The 21,970-nt window shown below is 42.9% G+C and overlaps 1 protein-coding gene across 1 annotated transcript in view; it reads right to left on the reverse strand.

The window, feature by feature from the left end:
- Positions 1–5,553: 5,553 nt before the first annotated feature.
- PDE1C (phosphodiesterase 1C) overlaps positions 5,554–21,970 on the reverse strand; it is an 83,807-nt gene continuing 67,390 nt past the window's right edge. Inside the window, exon 3 of the mRNA XM_056804262.1 lies at positions 5,554–7,627. Coding sequence (XP_056660240.1) covers positions 7,440–7,627 — 188 coding nt within the window. The 3' untranslated portion in view covers positions 5,554–7,439. The remainder of the gene's footprint in view (positions 7,628–21,970) is intronic.

Here is a 21,970-nt window from a genome sequence, read left to right on the forward strand (position 1 = left end):
AATGAAAGCATTCTGGAATGTTAGTTAAACATTCCTTCTCACGCCTGCACAGAGTGTAGAGTGGCAACCTCCCATTTGGTCTGAGCATGGTATCCAGGATGCAGGGTAGGGAGCATCTCCACACCAGGCACCTACCTAGACCTGAATCCTTTCTTGGCTTTACAGCACTTTCTCTGTCTCTCACGCTGACCTTGCAGTCAGAATCTTCCTCTCTCCAGATCCATCTTGGGTTTGAAGATTCTTGGTTTGTGGCTCCAAGATAGGGCATTTTCTGAGTAGTCAATGCATTGGCCTTGCTGGTGTTGCTCTTTTGAAAAATCAGTGAGCATAACAATGGGATCAGGATGAGAACAAGAATGGAGATGCTACACATGAGCAAAGAAATGTTGAACAAAAGATCGACTGGTTGACTGGATAATGGAAAGGAGGAAGAGGCTATTCTGGAAATTCAGCACCAAGACCAGCACCACAAAAGATTGTGCAAGAACCACCAAGATGACAAGACTTCATGATCAATAGAGAGAACATACGTCATTGCAGACTGCCAACATGTTGTGTCTCCTAAATACTTGGCAGCCATGACTTTGGGTGGCTGGAAGTACCCATCCAAAGCTTGCTGTGTCTCATGAACTAATAATGATAAATCCTGCTTTCCAAATATCATGGAGAACTCTCCTGATACACTGATCTGGAACTAGATACATTCTCACAGACCAAACTACTGTCCACCACTGCCCAGACAGAGAAAAGATCCAGAAAGACTTGGGAATGAAGGTTTTAATCGATGCCACCAGCCCAGATATCCACAATCTCCAAGAATATGGAACAAAAAGGACTTAAAGTTTAGAGACCAAGTAGAGAAAGCAAAACCATGCAAGGTGCCCTCATATCATCCTCATCATCCCATCTGCTCCTGGGGTTGTACCAGGGAGGCTTCTGAGGATCCCACAGGACACTAGGAGGCTCCCTAATATATCAATTCAACTCAAAAAGCAGCTCTTTGATCCACCTGTTTAGGTCCAGAGAACATGAAAGATACAAAGATAGAAACTTGGTCCTGTATATATGGAGATTTCGAACCTTTGACTTCACTCCCCAGAAGTCCTTAGTATTTCCCAGAATTCCCTATAATCTCTCCTGCATCTATCTCCATGTTGGTGGAATCATGCTATTGGTACTTAATGGGCAGTAACTCCTCCCGCATCCTCTTTCTTTGGGATGAAGCAGCAAGTATGGTGGTCAGGTGGGGATTTTAAATGGGCTAACCAGCCATGAGCACATGGTTTTTATTTTGTATCCTCTTTATTCCTTGATTTCTACTGATTTTTAATAAACCTCGTAAAATATAATATTTTTATTATTAGAGATATAATTTTAGATTTTTACAGCTCGGGGCTGCTTCTAAGTAAATTCCAACAGACAAGATGAGGAGCATGCAGAAGCAGTAATAACTAAAATGTCACCAAACAGACACACAAGAAATAAAGAAAATAAAATGACAATGTGTGACATTTGTATAGCTCTTTTTAAAAAGCTTTGCCTTCTTAGAATCAATGCTATATATTAGATCTAAGGCAGAAGAGGGGGTAAGGGCTAAGCAATAAGGGTTAAATGATTTGCCCAGAGTCACAGAGCTGGGAAGTATCTGCAGCTGGATTTGAACCCAGGTTCTCATGTCTCCACATCTGGCTCCCAACCCACTGAGCCATCTAGCTTCTCCCTTATATAGCTCTTTTAAGATTCATTAAGAGGTTCACCTACATTTGTTGTCTCATTTGAGTCTGTGATGGAGGTGCCAGGTGCAAAATTTTTTTTCCCTTACTAGATCTGGAGGGAAATGACAGTGAGAAGCGACCTCTAGGAACAACTAGATAAAGTGGATAAAAGTACAACGGATAAAGTACCAGGTCTGGAGTTGGGAGGACTTGGGTTCAAATCTGGATGCAGACACTCCCTAGCTTTGTGACCCTGGGCTAGTCACGTAACCCTAATTGCTTAGCCCTTTGTGCTCTTCTAGCATAGAATCCCCAAAAGGTGATGCAGCTCTGAACCTACAGCGCAGATTAGTGGTGAAGCGGGAGCACAAGGGACTGCCTCTTCCTTTGTAAACTCTTCCCTCCTGGCTTAGAATCAGTACTGAGTACTGGACCCAGCACATAGGGAAGGGAAGGGCCTGGCAATCAGGGAGGTGACTTGCTTGGAGCACACAGCTAGGAAGTGTCCGAGACCAGATCTTAAGCCAGGACTTCCCATCTCTGGGCCTGGCTCTCTATCCACTAGCAGCCCATTAAGAGATCTCTTCATTCCTAGAGTGGTACGTGTTCCACTGGGTCACACTTTGTAAACAGAGAGGGCAAAAGTGGACCAAAAGACAAAGCTAGGGGGGAAGTACATGAGCAACCATGGGATAGATGGGATCGGAGAGTATAAATTGGACTATTTCAATTATACAAACATTTTAAGTTTTCACAAAACAAAATCAATGCAGGTAAAATTAGAAAAGAAACAGGTAAATGGGAAAAATATTTGGAGCAAGATTCTCTAGTAAAGACCTTAAATGTAAGATGAATAATGAACTGATTCAAATTTGTAAAGATAAAAGTCATTTCCCAACAGGTAAATGGACAAAGAATACAAATGGGCAGTTTCCTTATCTTTTTAAAACCTTTACTTCCACCTTCAAATTAACACTACATTTTGGTTCCAAAGCAGACTAGTAGATCTAGGCAATGGGGGGTAAATAATTTGCTTTATACAGTGTGGAATAAAAATGAATAAATACTCCTAATATTTAAAAAATATATAGGATTTTAATAATAATCAAAGAGAGGGAAAAGAAAAGGATTCTTTCAGTCAAGTGAGCAAAGCAAAGAGAGCCAGAGACTCATGACCTGCAGCTCTTTACCAAAAGCACAAGCTCCAAAAAAAGAGCCCCCCTGCAGGGGTCTCAGACAAATTTATCTCCCAAGCATCCTTATGTAAAATGAGGATGTAACTTAAAAGGATGCTGGGAATGTAGCTCAGGTGTGATAAATTTTCCATCTGCACAACAGCTATTAAGTATCTCAGGCTAGACTTGAACTCAGGTCCTCTTATCTCTAAGCCCGACACAATCTACTCAGCCACCTAGCTGCTCCTGCAGTTTTCAAAGGAACAAATCTATAAGAAATAATCATATGAACATGAACATATGAACAACAATCATATGAAATAATGCTCCAAGTCACCAATGATTAGAGGATTGCAAACTAAATATAATAGCATGCCATAAGATTTCACAAAATGAATTGTTCAGAGAAATTTGAGGGGACACTGAAAAAACAAACAACTTTGAAAGACTTTACAACTCTGATCAATGCAAAGACCAAGCACAGTTCCAGAGGACTGGTGGTAAAGCAGACTATTCATTTCTGGCAATGAGATGATGAACTCAAGATGTGGAATTAGACATATTTAGTTGGGGCCCATGTGGGAATTCCTTTTATTTCACTTGATAATGCAAGTTTCTTACAGAGTTTGGTTTTTTTGCCCAATGCAGGGAGAAGGGAAAGCTGTGAGAGGAATGATGGAATTGGGGCTAGGATAGAAAGAAGAAAGAAAGAAAGAAAGAAAGAAAGAAAGAAAGAAAGAAAGAAAGAAAGAAAGAAAGAAAGAAAGAAAGAAAGAAAGAAAAGAAAGAAAGAAAGAGAAAGAAAGAAAGAAAGGAAAGAAAAGAAAGAAAGAAAGAAAGAAAGAAGAAGGGAAGGAAGGAAGGAAGGAAGGAAGGAAGGAAGGAAGGAAGGAAGGAAGGAAGGAAGGAAGGAAGGAAGAGGAAGGAAGGAAGGAAGGAAGGAAGGAAAGGAAGGAAGGAAGTTCTGTGTTTTTCCAAGTTGACAGAAAGAAGAAGAAAGAAAGAAGAAAGAAAGAAAGAAAGAAAGGAAAGAAAGAAAGAAAGAAAGAAAGAAAGAAAGAAAGAAAGAAAGGAGGGAAGAGAAGAAAGGAAGAAGAAAGAAAGAAAGAAAGAAAGAAAGAAAGAAAGAAAGAAAGAAAGAAGAAAGAAAGAAAGAAAGAAAGAAAGAAAGAGAAAGAAGAAGAAAGAAAGAAAGAAAGGAAAGAAAGAAGAAGAAAGAAAGAAAGAAAGAAAGAAAAGAAAGAAAGAAAGAAAGAAAGAAAGAAAGAAAGAAGAAGAAAGGTGGGAAGAAAGGAGGGAAGAAAGGAGGGAAGAAAGAAAGGAGGGAAGAAAGAAAGGAGGGAAGAAGAAAGGAGGGAAAGAAAGAAAGGAGGGAAGAAAGAAAGGAGGGAAGAAAGAAAGGAGGCGAAGAAAGAAAGGAGGAAGAAAGAAAGGAGGGAAGAAAGAAAGAAAGAAAGAAGAAAGAAAGAAAGAAGAAAGAAAGAAAGGAAAGAAAAGAAAGAAAGAAAGGGAAAGAAAGAAAGAGAAGGAAAGAAAGAAAGAAGAAAGAAAGAAAGAAAGAAAGGAAAGAAAGAAAGAAAGAAAGAAAGAACAGAAAGAAAGAAAGAAAGAAAGAAAGAAGAAGAAAGGAAAGAAAGAAAGAAAGAAAGAAAGAAAGAAAGAAAGAAAGCAGAGATGCCACTTAAGAACATTTTAAAGTAAGAAGAGATCAGAAAGCAGGCTAGGATAGATGAATAGGAAAACTTTAAAAGTTACATGTTTCATTTACTATCTATTTTGAAGGAAAACCAAACTGTATACAAAATTGCCAGTCCACATATAATCTTCATTCTACTCCATTTCACTATGCATAACAGAAATGTCATTTGTTTAATGTTTACTAAGTATAGAATTTTAAAAATCCTAATAAATAAATGAAATGGGCCAAAAATATTTTGGAAATTAACTCTGTACTTCTGAGACTTTAATAAACTATCTGAAAAAAATATTCCTGTTCAACCCTGGAACATTAAAAGTGAATTCTCTCAAATTTTTAAAAGGCAATTAATATCTATATAATAAAAAGTGTCCCAAGACTGAGAAAGAAAGCACTCTATTGAATTCCTTTTATAAATAAATATGGTCCTAAAATCCAAGATAGGAAAAAATAAAGGAGGAAAATTACAGACCAATATCACTAATTAATATTAATACAAGTTTTTAATAAAATCCTAGGAAAAAGACTACTGCAATATGTTAAACTATTCATTCTGACCAAGTTGGATTTATACAAAGAATATAAGAATTCAACATTAGGAAGACAATTAGTATTATTAATCATATTAAAAAACAAAAAAACCAACAGGATTATTCAATAGATGTAGAAAAATCTTTGATAAAATATAGCACTAAATTTTGGTTAAAACAAAACAAAACATGAGTATAGAAGAGTCACTTTTAATTTACTAAAGAAACATCTATAACCAAATACTAATGGTATTTCCAGTGGAGAAATCCTAGAAGCTTCCCCAGTAAGGGCAGGGGTAAAATAAAGATACCCAATCCTTTCACTGTTTTTTTGACACAGTTCCAGAAGTGCTAGAAATAACAATAAGACAAAAGAAATAAACTAAAGGCAAAAACATCAACAAAGAAATTGCAACTATCTCTGTATGTAGGTGCCATGATAGTTTATTTAGCATTCCCTCCGAAAAGCAGCAAGTAACTTAATTGAAATAAATAGCTTCCATAGAGAAGCCAGTCAGCATTTCTAAAAGGCAATAATTAAGAACTTGGAGGACATAATTTGAGGAGAAGTTCCATTCAAAATAACTAGAAAATACACAAAATAGGTGGAAGCCCATCTGCCATGATGCATTCAAGACATCACAAATCTAGACTGTTAGAATGGCGGTAGCAAGGGATCCTGAGGGAAGGCAATAGTATTGAGAGCTCTGAGATGGAGCTAGGAACAGATAAGCAACAGTGACCATGATGTAAGGGGGCACATTTTGTCCACGCCATAGAGTCCAAGACAGACATTTGTTTTTGCACCTTTCTACTCAGTAGAACACTCTAAGGTTGATTTGTACTTCATTAGAGATAGATGGGAGATGGGAAGAAGGCAAGAAACTAGAGAGACCTAAAAATATGTTTAACAGGGAGATACAAGAATAATCACTGAATATTGGTGAAATAAGTAGACCACTGCCAAACAAAGAAGGAAGATTCACATTGAAAGCTAGAAAGGAAATTCTGCTCAAACTACTTGTTTGTTCCTCGGATTCCTCTACTTGGAACTCTGCCTTTGCCATGGAAGAACTCAAATTGGCCATTCAAAGAGATCATCTTCTGTAGCCTTCAAATGCCAACTCTAATGTAAGTACGGTTATCAGTCAAGCATCAAAGCCAATCAAACCCCAGTGAGAAAAGTCATGTCTGCCAAATACCAAAACTGATTAAGCACCCATACCAATTAAATACCAATGCTAATTAAATATAACCTTCTTAGATAACAGCATTGATCAAATGCCGCCATCAGTGAAGTACCAATGGCAGCTAAATACCAGTATCAGCTTCCTTTTGGTTTAGTACAGGGATTTCATCAGTTGGAAGGAATAAAATTAGAACTCTGGTCCTTATTTTTCATATAAAGTTTATTAGTTACTTGGCTAGTAAAGGCCTAGAGATAGAGAGGAAAAAACCTATTCTAGCTAGCCAAGTGCATGGTCTCAGCCTGGCCCCTGCAGCGGCTACCCTGAGCCACTCTTCCTCTTTTGAGTCTTTTTAACCTCTTTTCACATCCGGTTCAGGTTCAGTCAGAATCATATCTGGGATCCATCACATTGGCCACAGCCCCACAATCCCCACTCGGTGACTTGGCGTAGCTCTAGGAGCTCTAGGAGCTCAGGGACAGCCCATGCATGATCTGGGAGAGGGTTCCCTTCATAGTGATTGTTTGATCCAATCAATCCCTTCTTTGATTCTTGGAGAGACCAGACATGTTAAATCTCCTGTAGGGAGATCTCCGGGAAGGAATGCATCCCAACTGGGTAGATCAATTATGCAGCAACACACAGTCTTAAAGCTGTGCCTGGAGCTCTGAGCAGTGGAGGGATTTGCCCCAGGTTACACAAGTGATAGAAAAGAAGGAGAATCTGAAGCCAGGTCTCCCTGATTCCAGCCTCTCTCCGTCCACTCCCTCGTGATCTCTCAATTAATTTATAACTGCTAATTAAAATCTACACCAATCAAATATGAACACCATTTTAAAGTGCCAAAAAATGGCGACACCAAAGTAATACCAGTCAAATATTAACATGAATTAAATGCAATCTCCAAATATCAATACCAAAGAAGGACCCATAGCAAATGCCAGCAACCAGTCAATTCCAAAGCTATTTTTGCTAGACTTAAGACAATCAAGTCAGACCGCCAATTAATATTGATCATAAACCTCCATCCTCAACCCAGGTTGACTTAACACAAAAAAAGACCTTGAGATGAAAAACATGGTTTGCCCAACAGAGTGAGAATCGCACCACCAGCAATCAAACGGAGAAGGAAAGTTTCACAATACACCAAACCTGAAAGACGTCTTCACTAAGGCCTCCGGGCTGTCCAGTTGGGGCAGTTCATCCGCTAAGATTTCTTCCGGTGCCCGAGGATCATTAACGATCGTTGGCTTTGGTTTTCCCTTGACATTCCCAGTGAGTCCATCGATGAGAGAATTCCACAAGAAGTTCTGTGATTTGGACCCTTGAACCCAGAGGGGGGAAAAAAAAACATTAGTGAAAAACCTCTCAATAAGCTAACCTTCCAATACCTGGGAATTTGGCTCATCTAATAATATGATCCTGATAAACACAGAGTTTTCCATTTTTAAAAGCTGATAGAGGAAATTTTCAAAGGCATCTAACGGTGCTGATTTATCTCTGTTGTGAAATGTCGAGTTGTTACCTCTGAAAGTGCTGAGTTGTGTTTACTGCTGGTTAAAACATCCCTAGTCATCATCTGAAAAAATGTCCTGAATTCACGTCCCCAAAATCTATCCATGGAATCACAGAGAGAGCTAGAAGCCACTTCAAAGGCCATCTAGTCCAGCCCCTTCCCCGAATACCCAGGAGACTGAAACCCAGATAATGAAGTGATTTGTCCGGGGTCACAGAGGTACATACGTGTGCCAGGAGCAGCCTTTGAACCCAGGTCCTCTGGCCTCAGCGCCAAGAACCCGAGTGTCATCAAACTTGTGATGAAATGAAATGAACTGAAATGAAATGAAATTAAATGAAGCTCATTTGATCCCATTTGGTCTTGATTTCTTCACTGGGCAGTGGCTAAGTGATGCTTAAACTCCTTCCAGGTCCAAGAGCCCAAGAGTTTAAGGTCATGAGCCTCTCCTGACATCAAAGTCAGAGCATTGCAGAAGGCCTTCGGGGTCTCGTTTCACTGAGCCATAAAGAAAACAGGATTTTTTGTACTTTTCAAAATGTGAGAACATCAATGCGGATGGCCTTCTGCCCTGGAAAAATCTGGCTAGTGGTCTGGACCGAGGTGAGGAAGCTCGTCTACATGCCTTTTCCATTGTGGGTGGCAGCAGTGATCAGAAATGCACAATGATGAGAAGTCTACCAAAGGTCGCCACCTAGGAAAGGCACTGAAGCCTCCAACAAAATATGACATTTCTTTGTTACTCAAATTTTTTGTCTGAAAACTTTATCGGCGCCTCCGTTTTAAACCACAGCAGTTTCCTAAAACATCCTCCTTCCCCACAAAACCCTCTCTAATAGCAAAGAAAAGCATTTCAGCAAAACCAACTAATATAGAGAACGTGTGTGATATCGACAGTACACGCAGCCTTCCCTTCTCAAGCCTCCTCTAAGAAAAAGCAAAGATGGCAACCCGAACCAGAAAAGGGGCTTTTCACACCAGGAATTCCCTACCGGGATGAATTACAGGGTGGGAAAATGCAAACTGGATGCTGAGAAGTTACAATGGCTGAGCCTGAAGCCAGAGGAAGGAGGGGAGAACCAGCCGACCTTCCTGCCTCCCGCGATGAGGAGGAGGCCTGCCGCTGCGGAGCCCAGGAGCTGGCTAGTTTTGCTTAATTGCCCCCCTAGCCTGGACTTCTTTTCTTTTTTTTTAGTTCTTTGTTATAAGGAGCGGCTGTCTGGTAGGGGGAGGAGAAAGGACTTTGAACCACCTAACTGTGCCTCAATGACCTCATTGGTGAAATGGAGATAATAACAGCACCCACCTGCTAGGGCTGTTGTAAGGATCAAATTAGATGAGATTTGGAAAGAGCTTCATAAATCTGAAAGCATGATATTGATGCTCGGCAGTATTATTATAAAGAGGAACTCTTTTCTGTTTACAAAAGGTATAAAACCCCCTCATTGAGATTATTAGCTGAAAAGTCACAGCTGGCCTTTCAACTAGTCAAGGGCACCCATCCTTTGTCTCCTGTGTTGCCTTTTCCTACCTACCTCCGGTGACCACAGGCTAGTCCCCCAAACTCCCTGGGCCTCAGTTTCCCCATCTGTAAAAATGAGGGGATTGGATTAGATGGCCTCTACTATCCCCGCTCTAGGGCTCTGGTCCCATAATCTGATATGTGAATAATAGAATAGTGAAGGGCTTCAGGACCCTCAGTCTCAAGGCCTCCCCAACAGAGGCTGCTTACTGACCAGCTCTCAGTGCTGCCAAAACAACAACAATAACCACAACCACCACAACAACTACAACAGCAGCAGCAACAACAACCACCACCACAACAACAACTGCAACAACAGCAACAGCAGCAGCAACAAGGGCAACAACAACAACAACAGCAGCAGCAACAACAAGGACAGCCACCACCATCACAACAACAATAGCAGCAGCAACAACAAGGAGAACAACCATCACAACAACAAAAACAACAACCACAACAGCACCAACAATGGCAGCAACAGCAGCAACAACAACTAACACCACCACAACAGCAGCAGCAACAACAGCAGCAACAGCAACAACATCAATAACAACAACAGTAGCAACAAGGACAACCACAACAACAACAACAACCACAATAGCAGGAGCAACAACCACAACAGCAACAACATCAATAACAACAACAACAGCAGCAGCAGCAGCAGCAACAACCACAGCCACAACAGCAGCAACAAGGACAACAACCACCGCCACAACAGCAACAGCAACAACCACAACAGCAACAGCAACAACAGCAACCACCACCACCACCACCACCACCACCACCACCACCACCACCACCACCACCACCACCACCACCACCACCACCACCACCACCACCACCACCACCACAGGGTTCCCAGCTCCTGGACTTCGGCCCGGGGCGCCAGTCATTTCCAGGACTCTCCCCAGGCACCAAGCACTCTCCATCTCATTTTTATTTAGCTCCTACAAAACAGGCCGCATGAATAATGGACCTGCTGCTGACAGGCTCACATCAGCAATGCTTCGTTTGGGCCTAATAAGAAAACAGTTTGTGTCAACTGACTAAATGACGCATCGCAGGATTTCAGAATCACAGACAGAAGGCGGAAGGGGAGCTCAGAAGCGTCTACAGTGAGCTTCTCCCATCACAGGTGCTGAGACCTGTCCATGGCCACACAGGAAGCAATCCACACCACTGGGAGATCTGACCGAAAAGCCTCTGGATGCAGAGCCAGCATTCTTTACACTGGACCACATGGTCTCTTCTTGTTCTACAGGATTGGAGCCCAGCAAAGTGCCTGTAGCCTCTGCCTCTCTCTATTGTCTATCTCTGTCAGTCTGTCTGTCTCTCACACACGCAGCCCCCTCTCTGGCTCAAACTCAGTCCTGGGGATCCTTAGCAGGCCTCCCAGCTGCCCCCCATCCTCCCAGTCACAGAATTGGAGGGGGAGATCAGACATCAGAGACCATCCTGGGCAGCTCATGAACACAAAAGGCTTCTCCGCTCTTACTTCCCCAATGAGTGGTCCTTGTCCTCCAGCCGGTCTTGAGCCTAGAAGGGGAGGAAGCCTTCACTTCCTGGGGCAGCCCCATCCCCCTCTGGGGAGCCCTCATTGTTAGCCAACCTTTCCTGCCTTCAAGCCTAAATTTCCCATCTTCCCCCTCCCCCATTTCTCCTGGTTCTGCCTCTAAACTCTCTTCCCCAGGACAGTCCTCCAAAGCTTGACTACAGTCCTCCCCTTCCCCCAAGTCTCTCCCTGGGCTCAAGGTCCTTCGCCACTGTGACTGCCCTCCTCTGGTATATCCTTTAAGAACTGTGGCCTCAAGTCTTTCTGCCTCTGAGCCAGCCTCCACACAGCCAACAAAACGTCCTTCTTAAGCCCAGGTCTGACATTGCTCCATAAGCTCTAGCAGCAGTTTTCAGATGCAGATATCAAAGCTATCCACAATCATGTGAAAAAAAATGTTCCAAACCCTCCCGATTAGAGAAATGCTAATCCAAACAACTGAGGCACCACCTCACACCCAACAGACTGGCCAATGACAGTGAAGGAAAGTGATGAATGCTGGAGGGGATGTGATAAAGTCGGGACACTAATACATTGTTGGTGGAGTTGTGAATGGATCCAACCATTCTGGAGGGCAATTTGGAACTATGTCCAAAGGGCGCTTAAAGACTGTCTGCCCTTTGATCCAGCCATAGCACTGCTGGGTTTGTACCCCAAAGAGGTCATAAGGAAAAAGACATACAAGAATATTCATAGCTGCACTCTTTGTAGTGGCAAAAAATTGGAAAATGAGGGGCTGCCCTTCAATTGGGGAATGGCTGAACAAATTGTGGTATCTGTTGGTGATGGAATACTATTGTGCTTTAAGGAATGATGAACTGGAAGATTTCAGAAAAAGCTGGAAAGATCTTCATGAACTGCTGCAGAGGGAAATAAACAACCAAGAGAACACGGTACACACAAAGTGAAACACTGTGGGACGATCAAACGTGAAAGTCTTGGCTAATAATATCAATCTGCAATGATCCAGGACAACCCTGAGGGTCTCATGAGAAGGAGATGCTATCCCGCTCCACAGAAAGAACCGTGGGAGCAGAAACGCAGAAGAAGAAGGTGATTTATCACTGTTTAATATAGTATATGATGTGGGATTTGAGTTTTAAAAGATTTCTCTGTGACAAAAAATGAATAACACAGAAATGGGTTTTGAGTGATAACACATGGCGTTGCTTGTCAGCTCCCAGAGGGGGAGGGAGAGCACAAGAATCATGTGACCTTGGCAAACATGTGGGTAAGTTTGTTACTGTAATAAAATAAGGAAAAATTGTCAAAATAAACAAAATAAGTTCTAGCAGCTGCTTACCAAGAGGCAGAGGGTGGAACCATGGACAGAGAGCCCTGGGCCTGAAGTCAAGGAGACGGGTTCATATCCAGCCTCATACATGTACTAGATGTGTGATCCTGGACAACTCATTGAACCTCTGTTTGCCTTAGTTTCCTCAGCTGTAAAATGGGATTAATAATATTACCTGCCTTCCAAGGCTGTTGTGAAGGTCATATGAGATATTTGTAAAGTGGTTGGAACATAGAAGGCACTATATAAAATACTTCTTCCCTTCCCTACTACTTCTGATTGATCACATGTAAACAACTTTATTTGGCATTCCAAGCCCTCCACATGCTACCTCTAACTTACCTTTCCAGCCTTATTTTGCATCACCCCCATTCTCACAATCTGTGGTCTAGATAAACCAGTCTTATCCTCCATTCCCCACATTCACCATTCTTTCTCCCCTCTCTGACTTTGCAGTGGCTGTGCCCCCCACCTCGAATGCCCTCTCTCCTCATCTCCCTGCCTTAGAATGCTACTTTCCTGCAAAATTCAGCTCTAATGGCTCCTTCTCTAGGAAACCTTTCCTGAAGCTCTCTGCAGCAAGGGGCTTCCAGATCAAGTTATTTGTATTTGTTTTATATACCTGTATATGCTTACATGTGTGCTTGTCTCACCCCAAAGGCAGAAGATCCTTGAGGGCAGGAACTCTCTCAATTTGTCCTTGTATGCTCCACTCCTGAGCACAGTGGCTTGCCCCAAACAGGATTTTCAGCAAATCTACCTGTTCTCTGTCTCTCTGTGTCTCTCCCTCCTGTCTCTCCCTCCTTCTCTCTGTCTCTTTCTCTGTCTCTCTCTCCCTCTCTGTCTGTCTGTCTCTCTCTTTCTCTCTATCTCTCCCTCTCTCTATCTCTCTCTCTTTCTCTCTCTCTCTCCCTCTCTGTCTCTCTCCCTCTCTCTGCCTCCCTCTCTGTCTGTCTCTCTCTGTCTCTCCCTCTCTCTATCTCTCTGTCTCTTTCTCTGTCTCTCTCTCTCCCTCTCTGTCTGTCTGTCTGTCTGTCTCTCTCTGTCTGTCTGTCTGTCTCTCTCTCTGCCTCTCTCTGTCTCTCTCTATCTTTCTCTCTGCCCCTCTCTCTCTGTCTCTCTGTGTGTCTCTCTCTTTATTACATGGAAATTAGATGTGATATTTAATGATAATTTGATTTCACATCATAATCACCTGGCATGGCTCCCACTCATAGCAGGAGCCCTGGTAACTTCAGAGAAGGAGCCGTCAGGCCAAGTGAGCTGTGGGGCTAATGGAAGATGCCGCAGACCTTCCCAGACATGGGTGAAAACTGGGGAAACAAGTCCCCTTTCGGGAAGAGATTTTCCACTTTCAACAAGCGGGTTAGGTTAGCGGCTTCTCCTCAAGTGCAGGGCATGGACAAACAGGCGGTTTCTGCCACCTCGTGGTGATTAGGTGGCATTACACCCCTGATGGCCAGTCCATGAAGCTGCTCTCTTCCTCCTTTCAAGATTATGATGTCCTGCATTCAATGTCATTCTTTCTTTAAGATTTATAAGACACAGGATCAAAGGCTCATAAAAGAGCCTGATGCTCACTTCATGCCAGACTGGGAGTAATAGAGGTGAATATTTTATTTTTTACTAATTTATTTGTGTATTTAGAATGTTTTTCCATGGTTACATGATTCATGAACCACCCCCCCTTCCCTCCCCACTCCTGGAGCTCTCAAGCATTTCCACTGGGTTATCCATGTATCATTGTTCAAAACATACTTCCATGTTATTCAGATTTGCAGTAGAGTGATCTTTTCACATCAAAACCCCAATCATATCCCCACTGAACCACACGATCAATCCTGTTTTTCTTCTGCGTTTCTGCTCCCACAGTTCTTTCTCTGGGTGTGGAGAGCATCTTTCTCACAAGTCCCTCAGAATTGTCCTGGGTCATTGCACTGCTGCTAGTAGAAAAGTCAGTTACATTTGATTGTGCCACAGTGTATCAGTCGCTGTGTACGATGTTCTTCTGGTTCTGCTCCTTTCGCTCTGCATCACTTCCTGGAGGTTGTTCCAGTTCCCATGGAATTCCTCCAGTTCATCATTCCTTTGAGCACAATAGTGTTCTATTGCCAACATATACCACAACTTGTTCAGCCATTCCCCAATTGAAGGGCATCCCCTCATTTTCCAATTTTTGGCCACCACAAAGAGTGCAGCCATGAATATTTTTGTACAAACTTTTATTATTATCTCTTTGGGGTACAAGCCCAGCAGTGCTATGGCTGGATCAAAGGGCAGACAGTCTTTAAGCGCCCTTTGGACATAGTTCCAAATTGCCCTCCAGAATGGTTGGATCCATTCACAACTCCACCAGCAATGAATTAATGTCCCTACTTTGCCACATCCCCTCCAACATTTATCATTTCCTTTTGATACCATATTGGCTAGTCTGCTAGGTATACGGTGGTAGATTGAGGGGAATTTAAAATATGCAGAATGAGACTTTTGGGGGCAAGAATGGCATTTGCCCAGGTGGAAATTTCTTTTTCTGGACTCTGGATATTTGCTGTGAAGTTCTTATCTTTATTATTATTTTTCAATTGGGGTGAAGACATGACAGAAAGAGATAATAAATATTTGGAAAATTAATTGATGAAATTTTTTAAATATATAAAAGACAGCCCTGACATGCTCCCATAAACACCTGCTCCTGAGAACTTGAATCCTTTTGGGGTCAATACAGCGCCAGTCTTGGAGTCAGGAAAACCTGTGTTCATATCCTGTCCTAACATTTACTCCTTGTATAAGCCCACACAAGCCTCTTGAGATTTGTGAGTCGCAATTTTGTCTTCTATAAAATGAGGTTGGGTCACTTCCTCTCCTCATCTCCACCTCCTGGCTTCCCTGACTTCCCCGAAACCTCAACTAAAATTCTACTTTCTGGAGGAAGCCCTTCCTGACCCCATTAATGCGGATTATTGCCTTCTCCTGTCTGTAATTTGGGGCACAGAGATATATGAGGTCCTCAGGGTAAAGGCTGTCTTTTGCTTTTCCTTGTATCCTAGAACTTAGCACAATGCCTAGCACACAGTAGGTGTGTAAAAGATGTTTGTTGACTGACTGGCTGACTTCTAAATCTATGACCCTATGATCCAATGACCACAAGAAGGCTTTACAATTGTGGTCCTTAAACTATTTTTTGCTCAGAAAACAGCACGATTCTTTGCTGGGGGAAATTGGACACACAAAGAAATAGCCGAAAGGCTCACTTGGGGTGGGGGGGGTGATTGCCCGTGATAAGTGGCACACAATTCATGGCACACCTAGGCAAGTGTGCCACCGCACGAAGACGCACATTAGACTCCCTGCCTGGACACTTTGTTTCCCCAACGATCTCATTCAGACCCAAAGAAAAGGGGCCAAAAGCCTTGGAGCAGAAAGCCAAAGCGGCCATTAGTCAATATCAGTGACTTTGACAAAGATGCACAGAGTGTGAATATCCAATTGGACAATCCAAGCAACGTTTGTCATCAAGCAAAGCACCGGACAACACAACGCGAGAGGAATCAACGCTGGCTCTTCTTTGGACTAGACCACGGTTTTGCTGGTCCGGGGAACTGTTCACGGGTAAATCCTCTTTACCACTGCAGGTAGGGCAGGGACAGCACCGCTCCCGTATGGACGGGCTCACGGTGTCCGCAGGGCTCACCTCCAAATGGTCCCAGGGCATCGGTATTGCAGTTATGACTTTACGAGGCTGCGATGTTGTGGTCACAGAGAACTAGAAGCAAAGCGGATGGATGCCTGTCGCCTGGGGAATGGGGAAATGAGTTGTGGTGCCTGAACGCAATCGAATGTGGCTAGCCTGGAAGAATGATGAACAAGATTTTGGAGAAGCAGAGGAAGACTTTCAGGGTGAAGTAATCAGAGCCAGGAAAACAATTCACACAATGACTAAAATTTAGGGGAAGGAACAATTTAATGATGAGAAATTGCAAAGATCGAGCCTAACCCTAAAGAAAAGAGGCGGAGACATTCCTCCCTCCTTTCCCTTTGCAGAAGTTTGGGAGGGGGAAGGTAGGGAGAATGGGCACAAAACGTTGTAATTTGGCAACGAGGTAGTGCTATGGGTGGGAACCAGACACTGATTTTTAGTTGGGGCTTCAGGAGGTGGAAATGAGGAGAGGGAGTGATCCAACCTCATTTTATAGAAGAGAACATTGAGGCTCACAGAATCACTGTGTGATCCTGGGCATGTCACTTAACTGTGATGACTTAACCTCTATCTCGGTTTCTTCATCTATAAAATGAGGATGAGGCAATAGGTGGCACAGTGAACAGAATGTCAAGTCTAGTCAGGAAGACTCAACTTCATTCAGTCAGAGATTCTTCCTAGCTGTGTGGCCCTAGACAAGTCACTTCATCCTGTCTGCCTCTGTTTTCTCACCTGTAAAACGAGCTAGAGAAGGTGATAGCAAACCACTTAGTGTCTTTGCCAAGAAATCCCAAATGGGGCACAAAGAATCAGACATGACTGAATGCCTGAACAATAACAACAAAATGAGGATAATAATAGCACCTTCCTCCAAATGCTGTGAGGATAAAATGAGGTATTTGTAAAGCACTTTGCCAGCCTTAAAGTCTCTTATTATTCGTTAGATTTTTTCCAATATGTTGATTGGTTTTACTGACTTTTTTCTTCTTCCTCTTTAAAAAAGAAATCATCATAAGGAATGACTGGGAGTGGGAGAGGAAAGAATTCAGGAGAAAATGAAGGTAATAAAAGAGCAAAGATGCTAAGAAAAATCTATTTCATGAGAGGAAAAGTCAGCTCTGGGGATGAGAATCATCATTTTGACCTATGCACAGTAAGTACAGGCCAAAATCAGGAAGCTGAGCCCATGCACTCACCACAACGAGGAGGCCAAAAAAGACTAGAAACCACTGTAGCCAGCATATATTTGCTCTCACTGTTTGACAGCAAAGGACCACAGGCAAGAGCAATACTAGTTTTCAAAATGTAACCAAAGGAAGACAGTGGAAGATTCCAAGCAGGGTTACTTCCCAAAGGTGCTATTTTGAGAAAAACAAGCCTAAGGAAGGCTCAGTGTGAGAGAGACCCAACCACACCAGATCATTGCAAGAGCATCTAGAGACTACACTAGGAGGGGGGAAATCGGCTAAAATTTTAAGTCAATCTGTCAGCATTCTGCAATGGCATCTGTTGCTCCTTAGTTCCAATGAAATCCGGACTCACACCTCCATTCCTGATACATTCCATGAAGTGGAAATGTCATCCAGGAAAACAAGGAAAGGGTAGCAAGGCCATACCAAATACGCCCCAAAAAAACTTCATTCTGGAGGGAAGAGAAGTGTGGGAGTTTTGAGGGACTGGCTGCCAAGATTTCTGAAGGAAGGGAGGGTTGTGAATTATTGTTCTTATCCTGTGATACTTGTTATCATTTTCCTTGTTGTTTTTAATGGAGATGACCTAGACAAAAGATCAGGAATTCATTGAATGGATGCTTCTCTCTTCTACATTTTGAAGAAGGCCAGTGACATCCTGAGATGATGGATGCCTTGACTTGCACATGAGTGGGATTGAGGTGAGGCAGAGTTGCACAGAGTCATCAGCCTCCTTCTCTCTTCCAGATGATCAGAATCCAGAGGCAAGACAAAGTCAAGAGGACTGGACACGGCCCAGGATGTGGTGGACGGCCGTAGCATCTTCCATGTTTGACCAGTCTCTAAGCACTCCACAGAGCCTATCTTCATTGCTGTTGGAACAAATTGTTCTCATCTGCCCATTCCACTGGGGGGGGGGTCTTCAATGCTTGAAGTAGGCACCCCTCCCTCCCAACTCACCAACTGGTTTGAGGCTTGTCGGTTGCCCTCAACCTGGTTTGGCCCATTGGCCAAGACCATTTTACTGTGATATGGCTGATGGAACAGTTTTTTGGAGCCCCAGGTGAAAGTTGGGTAAAAGATGGAAAGACAGATGAGCTTCCCCGAAAACAGATCAGCAAGCCCTCACACCAGAGGTGCTGGTGCTGCCTGAACACCCAGGATACCCCACCTCTGGGGGAATGCTAGAGTCAAGGAATAATCACTAAGGGTTAAATGTTGGCATGAGAGATCTCCGGGGATCTGGGCAGCTGTGGGCTAACTTATTTACCAGTGACTCGAATGAAAGAATGGAGAGTATGTTCACCCAGTCTATGGGTGATACAAACCTGAAAAGAATAACTGACCGACACACGAACAAACGTAGGATGTAAAAAGAAGATGAATGGGAATTTGATCTCACAGAATGGCGGTCTTGGAGTATACAACAAAAGATGGCTACTTTTCTCTCTAGAATTGAACAGTGTCTGGCACATTGTAGTCCCTTAATAAATATTTATTGACTACATTTTTGATCCCATGAATCCAATGTGATCTGCAAGGAAAACAAAGTTCTGTATCTGGGAGGAATTTTAGAGAGCATCCGGCCCAGCCCCTTCATTTCATCCAGGAGAAAATTAAGGCCAAAGGAGTTAAGTGATTTGCCCAAATATAATCATAATAGTGAGCATTTATTCAGCTTTTAATATGGTATTCATATTTATGTAGCACTTTAAGGTTACAAAGCATTTTATATATGTTACCTCATTTCACGACCATATTTATTTCATGTTTCACCTTGTGAATATTTTATTAATTCAGATAAAGAAACTAAGGCTGATAACAGTTAAGTGATTTACTCAAGGTCACACACATAATAACTTTCAGAGGCTAAATTCAAACTCAAGCCTTCCTAAGTCCAAGTGCAGAGTTCTATCCATCACCCCATCATCTAGCTGCCAAGTCTAAAGCTTGAAGGGACCTCAGCAAACATCTGAGCCAACTCCCTCATTTTGGAGATGCAGAAACTGACACAAAAAATAAAATATCTGGTCTCATGACACAGAATAAAAGATCCGAATCCACATCTACCTTCTGGCTCCTAATCTAGCTCTTTCTCTGCTACCATCTGTCCCAATAATCTATCATCCAATTACCAAAGACTTAAGAAAAATTGCACCCAGATCTAGTCAAAATTCAAAGATTCAGAGCTGGGAGGGATCTTAGAGGATACAGATTCTACTTTTTCATTTTACAGAGGGAGAAACTGAGGCCTATGGAGATGAATGGCTTGACTGAGGTAAGAGAGGTGAAATTTGAACCCAGATCCTCTGGCCCCAAAGCTTGTGTTTATCCTACCCCATCTCCTATCATCAAAATCCCCAAGAGGGCTGTTTCCAATGAGATATACTGAGGAAAGCTCCAAGAAGAAAAGTTACATCAAGGATGCTCCCTCCATGAAGGAAGCTAGCTCTCTGTTCCTGTCTGGGCTTCATTATCACTGATCATTTTCAGGAGCTGGACTGACATACAATGAATCAATGATGGATGACAAATGAATGAATGAATGAATGAATGAATGAATGAATGAATGAATGAATGAATGAATGAACACATGAATGAATGAAAGGATGGGTGAATGAATAGGTTGATGGATGGATGGATGGATGGATGGATGGATGGATGGATGGATAGATGGGTGGGTGGAAGGATGGGTGAATGAATAGGTGGATGGATGGATGGATGGATGGATGGCTGGATGGATGGATGGGTGAATGAATAGGTGGATGGATGGATGGATGAATGAATGGATGGATGGATGAATGAATAGGTGGATGTATGTATGTATGTATGGATGGATGGATGGATGGGTGGATGGATGGATGAATGGGTAAATCAATAGGTGGATGGATGGATGGATGGATGGATGGATGGATAGATGGGTGAATGAATAGATGGATGGATGGATGGATGGATGGATGGATGGATGGATGGATTGATGGATGGATGGATGGATGGATGAATGGATGAATGGGTGGATGGATAGGTGGAAGGATGGATAAATAAATGAATGAATGAATGAATAGATGGATGGATGAATGAATATATTAGTGAGATGTATGAATGAAAAAGCCTTTGGGAAGCACTTACTCAGTATCAGTCACTGTGCTCAATGCTGGATGTCATTCCAACTCAGTGAACTGACTTCCAAGGTCACTTTCTCCCTCCCTCCCTCCCTCTGCCTTTGCTCCTAATTACTTTTTCCATTTTAATTTGTCTCTTGTCTTCCCTCCTGCCCTCATTCACATTCTACACATTCTCAGCTTTGTGCCTCCCACCAGCCATGTGAATCTGCAAGCACCTGGAGGAGCTTGTTCTGAACCAAGCAGTGAGCCTCCTCTTAATACATGGGAACATCACTTCAAGGGACATTTCAGCCTCACAGATCACAGGATCCTAGCTCAAGAGCTAGAAGAGAACTTTGGGGATCCTCTAGTCTGACCCTCTCATTTTACAGATGAGGAAACTGAGACCCAGCAAGAGGAAGTGTGACTTTCCCCATGCCACACAGTTAGTGGCCACTGCAGGTAGTTTTTGATCATAGGATGATAAATGGAAAGGACATTAGATGCCACCTAGTTCGACCCTCTTGCTTTACAAAAGAGGAACCACGGACAGGAGACGATGACTTGAGGACAATAACTCATCCAGGGTCACACAACTAGTCAGTCTCTGTCTAAAGTTCAATTCAAACCCAGGTCTTCATAACTCTGATATCCTATGATGAGATATTCTGGCTATTTTAGCATATGTGCCATTCAGACTCCCACCTTCATGCTTTTATATAAGGGATCACCCATGCCTACAAGCTTTCTCTCCCTACCTCTGCCCCATACGGTTCCTAGGATCTTTCAAAGCATAGGTCAGATGTCACCTCCTGGAGGAACCCAGTCCTGATTTGCTCAATTCTGAGTACTGTTTGCCCTAAAAAAAAATCCCTTTCTATTTATTCTGCACTTGGGGAGTATTTTTAATCCAGTTTTAAGCCTCCCTGGCTTAAAATTGCATGAAGACTTTGGGGACACCCTTTACTCTGATTTGCTTTTTGACAAATATATTGTTTTCCCCAAACAGAATGGAAGCACCCCGAGGGCAGGGGCTGTTTTGTTTTGGGGCCGTGTGCCTCATGCCTAGTGCAGTGTCTGCCACATGGAGGGTGTTCGACATGTTTGGAGAGTTGAATCAGAGCAGAACCAGGTTGAGCTGAGTGCTGGATCCATCTCTCTCAGCTTGGGGTAAGAAGCTGAGCTGAGTGAAGGCTTCATCTCCTTCCTCTGCCTGCACACCTAGCTGGGGATGGAGACACGCTGGGGCTCTCACAGTATATTCGTCATCTCTCCTGAACTGTGGGATGCAAGACTCCTTTTGGAAATAATGATTCCAGGTGGGAGGCCAATGAATAATGTCACATGTGGGTAGCAAGGGTTTCATTACACAATTTTAAATTTTTGAGCGATTCAGTCTCCTGCGTTATCATGCATTTTCTTGAAATTTGGGTAAAAATAGTTTCAAGTAAAGCAACCCAAAAATGATGAGGCCAGAAAAAGGGAGAAGGGTAGAGGGAGGCACAAGTTAGAATAAGCCCTTTGGTACCGTCTACTGGAATGTCTTGCAAGTTTAAACTCAGTGTGGCACATCTAGGTGGTTCAGTGGATAGAAAGCCATGCCTGGAGAGGAAAAGTCCTGGGTTCAATCTAGCCTCAGATGCTGTCCATGAAACGTTCCAAGACCTCTGAGGGAAAACAGCTCTGACAAGGAGTCCCAAATTTGTAAATCAGACACATTTTGGCATCATCATCAATTGGGCTATATTCTCCAATAGACTGCTATCAATTTGGCTGTGTTCCCAGGAATCCC

This window comes from Monodelphis domestica, chromosome 7 (genome assembly GCF_027887165.1).
Source record: "Monodelphis domestica isolate mMonDom1 chromosome 7, mMonDom1.pri, whole genome shotgun sequence".
NCBI classification, from domain to species: domain Eukaryota; kingdom Metazoa; phylum Chordata; class Mammalia; order Didelphimorphia; family Didelphidae; genus Monodelphis; species Monodelphis domestica.